General features: G+C 36.9%; 2 protein-coding genes across 4 annotated transcripts in view; one reads left to right on the top strand and one right to left on the bottom strand.

The window, feature by feature from the left end:
• LOC137408311 (calmodulin-binding transcription activator 2-like) overlaps positions 1-5,667 on the bottom strand; it is a 36,946-nt gene extending 31,279 nt beyond the window's left edge. For 2 of the 3 annotated variants that reach the window (XM_068094794.1, XM_068094796.1), the window contains exons 1-3: positions 5,542-5,667; positions 4,160-4,181; positions 1,386-1,563 (exon numbers count right to left, since the gene is read on the bottom strand). The gene's annotated coding sequence lies outside the window, so the exon portion shown is untranslated. The remainder of the gene's footprint in view (positions 1-1,385; positions 1,564-4,159; positions 4,182-5,541) is intronic. The other variant, XM_068094795.1, reaches the window with a different exon arrangement.
• Positions 5,668-5,855: 188 nt separating this feature from the next.
• On the top strand, positions 5,856-14,340 carry LOC137408760 (peroxiredoxin-2-like). Its single transcript, XM_068095344.1, has 6 exons — positions 5,856-6,049; positions 7,704-7,821; positions 9,724-9,840; positions 11,154-11,276; positions 12,056-12,124; positions 13,967-14,340. Exons 1-6 carry the CDS (start codon positions 5,902-5,904, stop codon positions 14,115-14,117), a joined length of 726 nt encoding a protein of 241 aa, XP_067951445.1. The 5' UTR covers positions 5,856-5,901; the 3' UTR covers positions 14,118-14,340.
• The last annotated feature ends 764 nt before the right edge of the window (positions 14,341-15,104 follow it).

Genomic DNA, 15,104 nt, shown 5'->3' on the forward strand with positions numbered 1-15,104 from the left:
ACATGCGGTCAAATGACTGCAAACGCAGTAGAAAATGGCAAACATGCAAAACCAGCTACGTGAACAGCCAGGCTGCCAGTCTCTGCAATGACCTGGGGCTCTGGCACCACCCACCGACATCCACGCGGCTGGCTCGTATCAGGCCTGACGCAACAGCAATCACACTCTAAGACAGCCCGTGGCTGCCACAAGCACTTTGCAACACTGTTAATAGGATTGCAACGGACTGGCCAATGAGGGATGTTCACATAGAGCAATACAGGGAAATCAGAGTGCAACCGCGTGTGATGATAATTCGGTTAATGGCGTGTGATGACAGTTAGATGGTATTGGCATAGCACTGAAGCCCGGAAGAGAATATGCACAACTCAGTCGATACAAACAGTTTCTCCGCTCTATGTCCGGAGGGGTCTGATAGACGACCTGGTCTATGGAGGGTTCAGTAGAGCTGCAGAGTAATTAGGAGCCTGCGAGCCGTAAACACGACTAGAATAACAAATATTTAGACATGATTTGGAGATTACTCTAGCTGGTCTCCATCAAATGATAGTTATTCTGAACGGAAGCACTGCCATCAATTGTAGCAACTGCAACACGCTGATTCCTGCTTCCTCTTCCCAAGAGCTAAGCGCATGCGCAACTGTTGTAGCTTTGGTCACCCATAAGAACTCTTCACGAAACAACAATAATTGCTGACAATTCTGGCTTGAACTTTGAAAACATGGAGTGTCTCTCCTAACGAGCCTACCGCATGATTGTCTAAACTTTAAGATATTTAAAGTAATTTCGGCTAGACAATCAGTTGTTGACCATTACAATTAGTACATGGCCCAGTCGAGGAGGGAGAAGAGGGAGGAGAGAAGAGGGAGGAGAGAAGAGGGAGGAGAGAAGAGGGAGGAGAGAAGAGGGAGGAGAGAAGAGGGAGGAGAGAAGAGGGAGGAGAGAAGAGGGAGGGGAGAAGAGGGAGGGGGAGAAGAGGGAGGGGGAGAAGAGGGAGGGGAGAAGAGGGAGAGAAGGTGAGAGGAGGGAAGGCGAGAGGTAGGGTGGGAAGGTGAGAGGGAAATGTGATACAATAGTCAGTCATACAAGAGAAAATTTGTTTCCAAGAACACTCTAGGAAAGTGTCAGGTACAGGTACACAAGCAGCAGGCTGAACCATATAAAAAAACGAAAGTGGCATATATTGCATGTTTCCATGGCATAAACTCATAAATTTCACAGAGGTTGTGACTTCAAGGTTGGGCTCCTAAGAAACTAAACCAATATGTTTCACATAAACCCTGCTGTGAGCATTTGATGTCTTGGTGGAAAAAAGGTGAAACTGGGAATAAAAGGAGAAAACAGGGAAAGGCGAAAGCGAGTAAGAAACTGAGGTAAACACTGACCTGTGAGTGGGTAGTTGCAGTACCGGGCACCAGACATTGAATCCTGGGGGACAGAGATGCCAAACAATTCGTGTGGAATATTATTGTATAACGAGCCTCTGAGGAGACAGTGAAGCTGCTTTTTCAAGCTAATGGTTGGAAGCCAAATATCATCATTCTGCTGCTGCCAATACTGTTGCTGCCAATACAACTGACATCGATGAGCATTTGTTCATCTTAGACTGCGCAGTTCTGAACAGCTAATCAATAGGAATGGCTAATATAATTGGGAGAAAGACATGACGAGATGAACTCCATTTGTAAGAGAAAGTTGAACACTACAGCTGATAAAGCCGTTAAATACATTGCGCAAATACAGAGGCAACGACAGGAAATGGACCTGTAGGTCAGACATGGCAGTTAGTAAATATTGCACAGGTTCATAAATTAGAGACTAATGAACCGCAACAGACTAAAAGCGAGTGGGAGTAGCTGTCAACCGAGCCAATCGAGAGGAAAATGACCAAATATAATCGCTAGAAAACCTATAGAATTAATACACCTAATTCCTTGACACCGTGTCCGCTGTTACAATAATACTCTTTGGATCAAGTAGAAAATCAATAGAGGGCAAATGAAAAGAGAGCGGTGACAAAGGCACTGGTGACAAAGTCTCACAGTACGCTATCATATGAACAACAAACAGTATGCTATCATATGAACAACAAACAGTATGCTATCATATGAACAACAAACAGTATGCTGTCATATGAACAACAAACAGTATGCTATCATATGAACAACAAACAGTATGCTATCATATGAACAACAAACAGTATGCTATCATATGAACAACAAACAGTATGCTATCATATGAACAACAAACGGTATGATATCATATGAACAACAAATGGTATGCTGTCATATGAACAACAAATGGTATGCTGTCATATGAACAACAAACAGTATGCTATCATATGAACAACCAACAGTATGCTATCATATGAACAACAAACAGTATGCTGTCATATGAACAACAAACAGTATGCTATCATATGAACAACAAACAGAATGCTATCATATGAACAACAAACAGCATGCTATCATATGAACAACAAACGGTATGCTGTCATATGAACGACAAACAGTATGCTGTCATATGAACAACAAATGGTATGCTGTCAAATGAACAACAAACAGTATGCTATCATATGAACAACAAACAGTATGCTGTCATATGAACAACAAACAGTATGCTGTCATATGAACAACAAACAGTATGCTGTCATATGAACAACAAATGGTATGCTGTCATATGAACAACAAACAGTATGCTATCATATGAACAACAAACAGTATGCTGTCATATGAACAACAAACAGTATGCTATCATATGAACAACAAATGGTATGCTGTCATATGAACAAGAACAGTACGCTGTAATATGAACAACAAACAGTACGCTGTCTTATGAGCAACAAACAGTATGCTATCATATGAACAACAAATGGTATGCTGTCATATGAACAAGAACAGTACGCTGTAATATGAACAACAAACAGTACGCTGTCTTATGAGCAACAAACAGTATGCTGTCGTATGAGCAACAAAAACCCTATTTGATGAAATAATGCTCTAACAAGTCATGCTGCATGTTTCCATGTTGTGAAGAGTCCGATGCTGTAGTGGGAACTCCTCAACTAAATAGTCTTAGAGACTTGGATCATCGAGCCCCACCCTAAGTAAACTTATTACCTTTTAGATTCGCCATGTAAAAGGCCTGACAACGAGAAAGCTTACAGATTTTGTAAAAATAATTACATGATGGACAGCTTTAATCATTAGTAATCTCCTCGTGAAACAGTTTACAAACTGGCTTGCTTGTTTGGGGCAATAGCGTGGGTTCATGACGGATGTGAACTACAGCCATTATAGTTATCTAGTAAATTACATGTCTCTACTCACTCCCTCTTCTGATAACTGAAGTACCTAATGCTACTGAGACAGCAAGGTTTTATTAAATTTTACTTTTTTTTCTAAGAATTGCTAACACGTTACAAAACACATATACAAATTCTACCATTTGTGGGAATGAGTTGAAAGCACAAAATCTGAAAACTTCTCAATGTCATCTATGCATAGGTAGCAATAAAAATGTGCAGTCAGAGTCTTTCAATGCACCATAGCATGAATGGCAGACAGAGAGACCAATTTAAAATTAGTTTTGACATGAATAAAATATTAAAATGTTATTAGTTTATAAAACTTGTATAATTTTCATGCCAGACACCCTTTAACCCTCCAAAAACTTAAGCAATACAGAGCTGAAGGGTAACTAACAAGGCCTGAGCCAAACAAGCATTGTAATGTGGATATACAGGTTGTGAAAGTTGATACATAAATTGAGTAAATCACCTCATTCACCAAGCTAACTGTTGAACAGAGAAAAAACTACGCATGATTAATCTAACATAAACACCAATAGAAAAACTATATACCTGGAGTGGCAAGCCAATACTCTACTCACTGCTACAATAACATGCTAAGAGTTCCCTAGTGAACTCTGTTATGGATCGAGTCTATAAGATTCATGGTCAGTGGGAAGTGAAGCGTGACTCTTATAACCTCCTTTATATGATCATGGAAGATATACCGCCTTCATGCAAATTCCGGTGAAGCAGAAAGCAATAAGACAAATTACGTGTGGGGATAAGCGAGAGAGATCAGAAATGAGATTAGGTTGATAAAGGATTTGCTATGGGAATCATGATGAACAGATATGACAGTTTACTCACCTGCTTCACTCACTGTAGTTGTCTACAAATATCAAAGGAGATAAAGAAGAGTTGCCGCCGGCAGTAGGCCTGGCATCCATAGCCAAGATGTTCGACCATAAACCAGTCTAACATCACTTTGCTAAATGCCAATAAACTTTTAGGTTGATCCAGCAAAGTGCTCAGCCTGTTAAACAGGCTAGAAGCTGAAGTAGCTGGGATAGACTATAAACCTTTTGCATGATTCACGAGTGACTGCATAGACTGACTAGTTAAACCAAAGAATTTAGAAGCGAAATTATTATCAGTCTTTTAAGATGGGCTTTTCTAGCTAAGATAAGACCCTGAATCACACCAACTTGCTTGCCAAAAATTTTAATAATTACCTAGTTGACAAAGAACATAATTACCCATTTGACAAGCAACAATTGTAAGATTAAAGCTGTGTTATGAAAAGCAAACTTCGGATTTTACAACAAAAATATAAACCCAGCAAAGAGCTTTCGTTTGCTTCAAGATAAAAAAGATATATTACTATACAATTTCTAAAGCAAATGTTTTTGGATTATGCCTACACGCTAAAACCTAAATTTGTTTTGCTTCTTCATCAATATTAGAATATAAACAGTTTGTAATAGACTACTCAATTATAATACAAGCAAAATACCAGTAGGTCACTGCTTATTTGCTTAGCTGTAACCAGTGTAGGTGATTTATTGTTTGATGACATTCAGTATTAAGTACTAATTGCTAATTAATGACCAACAAACAATTTACATGTAGGCCTACCTTGTTGTTAGGTATTAGACTGTAAATAATAAAACCTTACGATGACTTTCCACATTTCTTTATAGCGCTTGGTATTGAAAAGTAATAGTTTTTGCTGTAGAGCGTTAAAAATAAAGTTAATGAAACCTTTTCATTTTAACTACAAAGATTCATAAAAATATATGTATGCTAAAAGTCTTAGCCGATATATTAATTTGAAGGCTTGTCAAAAGAGATACGAGACCATTATAGTAAATATAAACAAAAATTTTATTCAAGTGCTACATGCAGAAACAAAACTGCTCGTTTATAAAAACTATAGCGTCACAAAAACTTTTACTATTATTCTTCTTCAGAAAAAACCAAAAAGCACTGCAAGCATAGTGCCCAAGAATCTTGATGCTTCAAAGGCAACAAGCTCTTGCAAGAAAGTACAACAAGTAAAGTATGTTAAAAACAAGAATCCGACAGCTGAGACTGCTTAAGCGATGTTCAAACACAAATTAATATTTACTTGTCAACATCTTTATATAGTTCGCACCTAAAGGATAAACACCTAAATGCGAACAAGCAATTTCAACTTCCTTCTCACAAAGATCTAGTTTGTATAAAACCATTTTCAAAAGTGGACTTACGTAGTATTACGAAATAAGTCTTTTTGGTTCATATGCAGTACTACTAGCAGCTTCGATGAATGTAAAGAATCCAACTTTTCGTTTGACATTTATTGAGTTACAACCGCTATTTAGTTTGCTGTAGAGCTCGCTACCGATAAGTAATGAGGGCGACCGATCCCTTTATGACAAACGCTTAATTTATGGAGTATAGCTAAGGTCAAAGACGTATTTTGCCAACATAGACATCTGGTTGAGGTTTTTAAAAATATGGTGTGAAATCGTAACACCGCATTCAACACGTTGTGCGCTCATTTGAAGGAGGCGTGAATAATAATATGTTTCCGGTTCAAACCGTGGCAACATACGACGTCTTCCAACATGCAAATCGTAGTATTTTGGACGCTTGCAGCCTTAGTTAATTGGGTAAATGGACAAGAACAATGCCAAACGTACGCTGGTGGTCACGTATATCCGCAAGAGCTTAAACCAGCGTCAGGACACGAAATTCAATGGAGCAAAGCACTAAGTATACATAAATATAAGAACTTAGCTTACAGTTATAAATTTATTTGTTTTACACGTAGCGTTATGCATATGAGCCATCTTTATTGTTGTAAGCAATAATCATTAAGGTTGAATTGGGTCAGTTAATATATTTTTAAATTCGATGGTGTGACGTTCGTTTTTACAACGGAACGGTTTAGTTAGCATGGCTTTTTGCAAACTTTCTCCATAATCATCTTCGCAAAATTTCATTTTTTCCTGCGTGCATTTGTATAGAGAAATCCGGGAAAGTTATTTACCATATCTTTAGATGCAGGATATACGCAAATGTCCGAAAGGCTCTACAAAACTTCTTCAGATTTGAGGGTCTGATAATGCATTGTCAAATCACAATTAGACTTAGGAAAATTTTGATGAAGCATGCCATGAACACATACATATTAACCGTGTGCTATATTTTGTCTCATACTTAGTAATAAAAATATACAGTCACGTGGTCATAATATTTACATTCTTTAAACAATAGCTATTTGATCTAACTCAAAGATGATCTAGTAGTTTGTATGCTCACAAATAAATTGCATTCTAATACCTTTGCACCAATTTTTTCTGTTAATCATACCTTACCTAAAAACAAGAGCTACTGTTTTCATACTTATACCTTTAATCACATGAAAAGATTACAATTACATGTACTAGATAAACGCATTTGTCATCACATGTCACTACATGACATGTCGAGGAATGTCATGACATGTAGTAGTAATGTTTCTAATGTCAATAAGAAAGCTAACAAGTTCTTTTATGCATTGTCACAAACACAAGATATCAGCATACATTTTTTGTGCTAGTAGATGTCAATTATAGCAATATAGTAATATAATAGAAATAAAAACGCTTTGCGGATGGATATAAAATCAGAGATCCAAAACCATCCTTCAAGAGACCCTCTTTTCTCACTATTTTATTAAGTTGTGGTCAGAGTTTGATTTACTTTAGTTTGCTTTTTGCAATTATTGGGCTGCTTTTAGCAATCTTGGTTAGCCTACTGGTACTGCTGCTGCTACCCATGGCTGTTTCTTGTTTCAGTAATCTAACTCCTGAGGGCTCTGCGTACATTATTGTAAAGATGTTGTAACCTCACGCATTTATACCAGACATTCAGGAGTGCTCATTTTCAATTTTTTTATAAAAAAATTAGGCTCAAATCAAAACATTTGAAGATGTTTGTAGGCCAAATTGTCATATGTGTTAGAAATCCTGCAAAGATCAAGTATAATGCCTGCTTACTTTACTGCAGTGTTTTTATAAGCATTGTTGCACAACCAGTGGTTCTGTGATTTTGGTTGGACATATCTGAGTTCATCGGAAGGTTAAGCTGGGTGAGTAGAGACATGCCCAGTTGCGGAGAGCGATTTAAGGTCGGATATTATTCTTGTCACCACTGGTGACATTCTTGAATTGAACCCCATCCCAAGCTGTTGTTTGTTAGTCTAGCTGTTTAGACCACTAGGCCACCGTTGCTCTCTCCAATGCTGGTTACTACAGGAAGGTTTTATGCTTCAACTTGCCATTTCTTCAATTATCTATTCAACTTATAGACGATCAGCTTTTCTTTCCTCGATTTCTGATACTTTTCACAGAAGCCATCTGATAATCTGTTTTATATTTTGTAGTATCAAAACCAGCTCCAGATTTTGAAGGAACAGCTGTTGTAAATGGTGAATTTAAAGATGTCAAGTTGGCAGATTTCAAAGGAAAATATCTAGTCTTGTTTTTCTACCCTTTAGATTTGTAAGTCACCTGTAAGACCTTGTACGTCAACTGTAAGACCTTGTACGTCACCTGTAAGATCTTGTACGTCACCTGTAAGACCTTGTAGGTCACCTGTAAGACCTTGTACGTCACCTGTAAGACCTTGTACGTCACCTGTAAGATCTTGTACGTCACATGTAAGACCTTGTACGTCACCTGTAAGACCTTGTACATCACCTGTAAGACCTTGTAAGGCATCTTTTTTGGTGGTCAGTGCATTGTCTTATGAAGAACTGTAAGTTCATCTCGCTAGTTGTATCTTAACATCAAATCCCTCTGCACCTTTGCTAGTTTTATTCTAGCAATTTCCATTGATGAGTTTATTAGTTAAAGTAACCTTGAGTCTCTTTTTACTTATTAGTAATATAGTTTTAGCATTTGCTTTTCGTAGTTTTATATGAAACTTTTGTTGAAGTGCTACACATGATCACTTGAAGTGTTTTAAACACCTCAAGTGACAGCGGTGCCCAAAAACAGTAGTAAATTACTTCTGTTTTTGGGCTCTGGCATGAATTATACAAAAATTAATATATTTGTACAATATAATTTGCTCTGACATATTACATCTTCAATGTGCAAAATGATTATCAGATCATGATTACTTGGTATGTCCAAGTTTGACTATGATTCATAGCTATAAGTTAGACAGCAGCCGACACCAGTTCATCACTGATAAATCTTTACTACAATAAGAGCTGTTTTGTCCATTCGAAGCTATGAGTGTTCAGAAAATGAATGCAATGCACAATAATCAAACCCAGCCAATGGGATGTTGTTTAGTCAGGCACACTACGAACTGCACCACTTAGTCACCTAGCTTCATAGTGGAGTAATTATGCATATAACTAAATATAGTGATTAGACATGAGGATCTCTCATGGTGCAAGAAACAGCCAGCCTACTCGTGCTAATAGTTTATGCACTGTCAGTGACTAAAGACACACTTGTTTTATTGCTGGTTTCCAATAGTCAGTTTTTCTCTTCGTGTTGCTCCTTGCTCAAAACATGGTGTTTACTATTCAACATTGACATACGCCTTCACAAAACATTTATTCAAGCGTTTTTAAAAAGTACTCATTCACCATGTTTTCTAAAAGCCATTGGGGTGTTATATTGCGGTGTCACCACACGATTTATCCAATGACGATTAGTACTTTCATTTTAAAAATGAACAGCATATTTTTTGCTAGCAACTGTGTTATAACAATATATTTGAATGACATCTTTGAATAATCTAGTCATTCAGGTTTATTATCCAGCGTACATATAAGTCATAAGCCAATAACTTACATCTAAATGAAAGCTGAAGTATTCTTGATTCTGTTATATACACCAGTACATTTGCCAGTCCCGTGCACCATGAGAGATCGTCATGAGTAATCAGTATGCGCATAATTATCCTGTGATGTGGTCCGGCGATCGAGTGGTTCAGTGGTTGCACGCTTGCATGTAAATCTGATGCCCTGGGTTTGATTCCTGTGCAAGGCAATTGTGTTCCTAACACTCTTAGTGTGCCTTCGGACAGACGGACAGACATTGCTTTTATTATTGTAAATATTATTCTTATGCATCGTTTATACGCGATAGAAACAAATTGCATACAACATCTAACAATTATTTTAAAAATCTCTTTGCTAGCTGCTTTAACAATTTTCCAGTTAATATTCATAGTCTTGGCAGGGAAAGGTATCTTAAATGCTACGAGTTAGAGGAGTCTTGATGCTCAAATAACCTTCAAATAACCTTGGTTCAAGAGAAGCTGGGAAGATGTATGATTCCATGACACAACATCCTAGGGTTAATAATACGCTTGCTGTTGGCAGCAATGGTATTTGTTGCACTAACCAATGAGCTTCTAGTTGTGTATAACAATTCTTGTAGTACGTTTGTCTGCCCAACTGAGATCATAGCCTTCAGTGACAGAGTCGCAGAGTTCCACGATGTGAATACGGAGGTGGTAGCCGTCTCCGTTGACTCGCAGTTCACTCACCTAGCCTGGTATGTTTATTTACCGTGTTCATAGGTATTGACATACATAGCTTGCTAATCCTTATGACTGAGGAAGATTAGTAGCTTGATAATCCTTATGACTGAGGAAGATTAGTAGCTTGATAATCCTTCTGACTGAGGAAGATTAGTAGCTTCATAATCCTTATGACTGAGGAAGCTTAGTAGCTTCATAATCCTTATGACTGAGGAATATTAGTAGCTTGATAATCCTTGTGATTGGGGAAGATTAGTAGCTTGATAATCCTTATGACTGAGAAAGATTAGTAGCTTCATAATCCTTATGATTGAGGAAGATTAGTAGATTGATAATCTTTATGACTGATGGAGGTTATTAGTTTGATAATCCTTATGACTGAAGAAGATTAGTAACTTGATAATCCTTATGGCTGAGGAAGATTAGTAGCTTCATAATCCTTATGACTGAGGAAGATTAATAGCTTCATAATCCTTATGACTGAGGAAGATTAGTAGACTTAGTGGTCAACACTACAGGTGATTTTGGAATTTCATGTATTATTACTATGTATTATTATTATTACTGCTATGTATTATTATTGCTATGTATTATTATTATTATTGCTGTGTATTATTATGATTATTGCTGTGTATTATTATGATTATTGCTGTGTATTAATATTATTATTGCTATGTATTATTATTATTGCTATGAATTATTATTATTGCTGTATATTATTATTATTATTGCTATGTATTATTATTATTGCTATGTATTATTATTATTGCTATGTATTATTATTGCTATATGTATTATTATTATTGCTATGTATTATTATTATTTCTATGTATTATTATTGCAATGTATTATTATTGCTATGTATTATTATTGTTATGTATTATTATTATTGCTCAACGTGTGGGACAACCATAGTCCGAGTTGCAAAAACTTCTTAGGCAGATCTGTTGGAAATTTTTTTGGAACTCTAGAAAAAATTTCATAAAAGCTTTTCTAGCGAGTTGCTCTCTAGAAAAGCTTTTATGAAAGCTTTTCAAGAGAGCAATAGTCTTGACTGATTGCTCTCTAGAAAATGGACTAATCGATTGAACCTAGTTTCATTGAAAAGTACTCTTTTAGAAAAGCTTTGATGAAAGCTTTTTTAGAGAGAACTTTTCAATGAGACTAGGTCTCACTGATTCTGCAATTACATCTAATATTTTAGCTCATCTCAATAGTGTTTAACTATCAGTCACAGTTTGAATCAAAGGTTTTAATATTTACGTTTGCATCCATCGGGTAACCTGAAATAAGATATACTTCTTTATCTAAATGTTGGTGTGGCTAGGATGAACACTCCGCGGGCACAGGGAGGTCTGGGTAGGATACAAATACCACTTCTCTCTGATCTCACACACACTATTTCTAAAGACTACGGGGTGCTGCTGCAGGATGCTGGCCATAGCCTCAGGTATGGATTGGAACACAGTCTTACCGATGTATGTCTCTGCGAATTGCAGTTTGCTAAGAAGAAAATGGATGATTTTTATTTTCTTTGCAAACTGAAGATTTTGGTTAAGCAAAATCACAAGTTTCATATGATCCTCTCATAACTTTGGGCCAAGATAACATAGCCTTGGACCAAGGTAACATAACCCTGGACTAAGGTAACATAACCCTAGACCAAGGTAACATAACCCTAGACCAAGGTAACATAACCCTGGACCAAGGTAACATAACCATGGACCAAGGTAACATAACCCTTGGACCAAGGTAACATAACCATGGGCTAAGGTAACATAACCATGGACTAAGGTAACATAACCCTCGATCAAGGTAACATAACCCTGAACCAAGGTAACATAACCCTGAACCAAGGTAACATAACCCTGGACCAAGGTAACATAACCCTGAACCAAGGTAACATAACCATGGACTAAGGTAACATAACCCTGGACCAAGGTAACATAACCCTGGACTAAGGTAACATAGCCATGGACTAAAGTAACATAACCCTAGACCAAGGTAACATAACCCTGGTAGAATCAGTTATTTTTATGTATATGTAACTCCGCAATATCTGGCCATTATATCAGGCAGTTAAAATCTATGATTTGAAGTTGTTAATTTTCTGCCTCACATGAGCTAAATCTACATGAGATATGCTTGGGATTGTGGAATAACAATTTGATTGAACATTTACCAGATTTGTCTGTTTGCTAAGTTACATTCTAATATGTGCTATTTTAGGGGCTTGTTTATCATTGATGACAAGGGGACCCTTCGTCAAATTACCATGAATGACTTACCTGTTGGAAGGTAAGTTGTCTTCTCTTGTAGGAGAATAATCATTAAAAGTCTACTTGCAACAAAATTCACATTACAGTTATTTGGTATCAAAAGATTCACCATGTCTTACTCTGCTGTGTTGTAGGTGCAAAATATGTGGAAATGTGATTACAAGCTCTTAAAAGCTAAAAAACGAACAGTTAATCGCCACCATCACGAAACCGCCGTAGATCGGAATCAGTTTATTTCTCTGACGTAGTCATTCCATTTGGTTATTGTTTTGACAGGTGATGTTCTTACGTGAATTGAAAGGCCAATAAAATTCTCAATGTATAACTTCTCGTAGCACTAGTTTATGACAAACACTTCGGGTTTTACCGAAGACCCTGTATCAAATATAGATGCTCGCTAATTTGCAGTTTTGTTTCGGCTTGGTCTCGTCGTCTAGTCGTAATCTGATCATGTGACCCATACTTCTTCCTAAACAGCGTGAACAATTTCTGCAGCATTTTTTGATTTTCACAGGTGACCAACAGGCTCGTCATGATTATCAGACAATGATATGTACTCCTTCGAGCTAATGTTAAAAAAATAAATGAATTTTCACAGTAGGTTATAAGATATCAGTGCTCAAAGTGACAGCATTACAATGATGATGAAACAGACACATAAGAACAATAGACATGGGTTTATTGAATGCGTGAAGTATATTTGCGGAAATATTTTGACGATTGAGGTTGCATGAAAGTGTAAACAGAAGTCATTGTGTTCAACAGCGTCCCATTTAAGCCGTTTTAGGATGGGATTCCAGTCTACAGCGTTTTCGTGATGGCTGCGATTAATTGTTCGTTTTTGAGCTTTTAAGAGCTTGTAATATATTATATAAGCTATATTTGATGCGGGGTCTTCGGTAAAACCCGGAGTGTTTGTTATAAACTAGTGCTACGATAAGTTTATATTGAGCTTCTTATTGGCCTTTCCATTCACGTGAGAACATCACGTGACAAGACAATAATCAAACTGTCATGACTACGTCAGAGAAATAAATAGATTCCAATCTATGGCGGCTTTTCATTTTTGAGCTTTTAAGAGCTTGTAATCACATTTCCACATATTTTGCACCTTCAACACAACAGAGTAAGACATGGTGAATCTTTTGATACCAAATAACTGTAATATGAATTTTGTTGCAAGTCAACATATAAGTTATAGTGTCTAAATACTAGTTCAGTAGTTTTTATTTGTTGATCGCTAATAACTCTGTCATACTGAAGGCTATTGTAACCGCTATTTTAACATCTATTGTAAGGCTATTGTAAACGCTATTGTAACCTCTATTGTAACCTCTATTGCTACTGTACGGTGAATTGCATTTATTCAAGTATAAGACGCATGCATACATCGAACCATTCGGCATGAAAAACAGTAAAAAACTTTTAACATTGTTCGTTCAGTGCAATTACATAACACGGTATGTTCGTTGCAATCAGATAACACAGTATGTTCATGCTGCTGTTTCCACATTTTTAAACAAAGTCTACAAGTGTCGGTTTAAAAGCAGCATCAAAGCAAAAACTTTTTCCTTTAAAAGCCAAGCCGCTTTGCGCTATGCCAAGCCAATTTTGCAAATGAGATATTTGTTTTTGACACATTTTAGTCACATGTAACGTAACTTTAAGTGCAAAGACATGTGTTAATTAGGTACATGAATAGCGAGGAAATGTTGGAAAAATTAATTTACAAGTTGCACCCGATTTTTTGGTGATATTTTTATTACAACAAGTGTGACTTATACTCGAATAAATACAGTATAATAAATACGGTATATATGTTGGTTGATCCTCAATAATAACAGTGTTCTGATATTCATAGGTCTGTTGATGAGACGCTTCGGCTTGTACAAGCTTTTCAATACACGGATAAGCATGGCGAGGTTTGCCCTGCTGGCTGGAAGCCCGGTCAAGATACGATAATTCCAAACCCAAAAGACAAGCTCAACTATTTCACCAAGCACGGAGAGTAAATTTGCTCTTCTCTGTTAAGCATGTTGTGTTGTTTTTACTATCTGTAGACCTTCCATTTTTACTATTTTTAATCTGGCACTACTTTGTGTTGTCCTGTTGTACAACTCTGTTCTAGTTTGTCTTTTTAGTTCTGGCTACTCACTGTAGGCTCTTCCTGTTTGATCTCAGTTGATATGATCAGTGCAATCACTTCGTGTGCAGGTTTGAAATAAACAGTTCTAATCAACAAAAGGCACCTTCATTATAATATATCAAACTGAAGAAATCTTTCCAAGCATCCAGCATGTTTAACATAAAGGTAACACGGTAAAGCTGCTGAGGAATATACAAAAATGATATGATATTTATTAACTCGATACGTTTTTGCTGCACTTCCTAGTATGTTTGACAACGAACTGAGTGAGCTGCTACACCCCATTCGTCTAGACAGCTCTGATGAGCATGGGGAATACATTAAACACCATGTGTTAGTTTTCATTTAGCATATTATGGAATCACACAGAGTTTTCTATAAACTGTCGTGTTTGCTTCCTCAGAGGCTGGTAACTAGAACAGTAGCCACTTTGAAGGCTCCGACTAAATTCTAAAATTTTTGTTGTGCTATTTAAAACTGGATGGGGTTTTAATGCATCTGGTTTGCCATTTTATTGTAGTGTCCACTCAGATAGAGTAGTTCTGAAATAAGCAATAGTGTAGAATGTGATAACTTATTGATAATTTACTTTTGCATTTTGGTTGCGTTTTCTTGAATACTTGCTCATACAGTAAGAATCAATTAAATTTGTTCAATTTACTAGTTATCACACGGTAACTGGAAAACGCTTCAATTCATCAGGAGTTGTCTTTCTTTTGGATCCCTGCTCGCCACTGTTTCACGAATGAAACCAATACGCTGAGTGGAAGAGTGACTCTTCCACTCAGCCAATACAGTGTCGCCTAAACCTCTTAGCCTTGAACTTCCCCTCAATTCTAGATTTACTGAACTA

The sequence above is a fragment of the Watersipora subatra genome, chromosome 11 (genome assembly GCF_963576615.1).
Source record: "Watersipora subatra chromosome 11, tzWatSuba1.1, whole genome shotgun sequence".
In the NCBI taxonomy this organism is placed as follows: domain Eukaryota; kingdom Metazoa; phylum Bryozoa; class Gymnolaemata; order Cheilostomatida; family Watersiporidae; genus Watersipora; species Watersipora subatra.

Coding starts and splice junctions, on each gene's coding strand:
- LOC137408760 (XM_068095344.1), top strand. CDS start 5,902: ATGCAAATCGTAGTATTTTGGACGCTTGCAGCCTTAGTTAATTGGGTA. Junction 9,841..11,153: donor CAGTTCACTCACCTAGCCTG/GTATGTTTATTT, acceptor TGGTGTGGCTAG/GATGAACACTCCGCGGGCAC. Junction 11,277..12,055: donor GATGCTGGCCATAGCCTCAG/GTATGGATTGGA, acceptor GTGCTATTTTAG/GGGCTTGTTTATCATTGATG.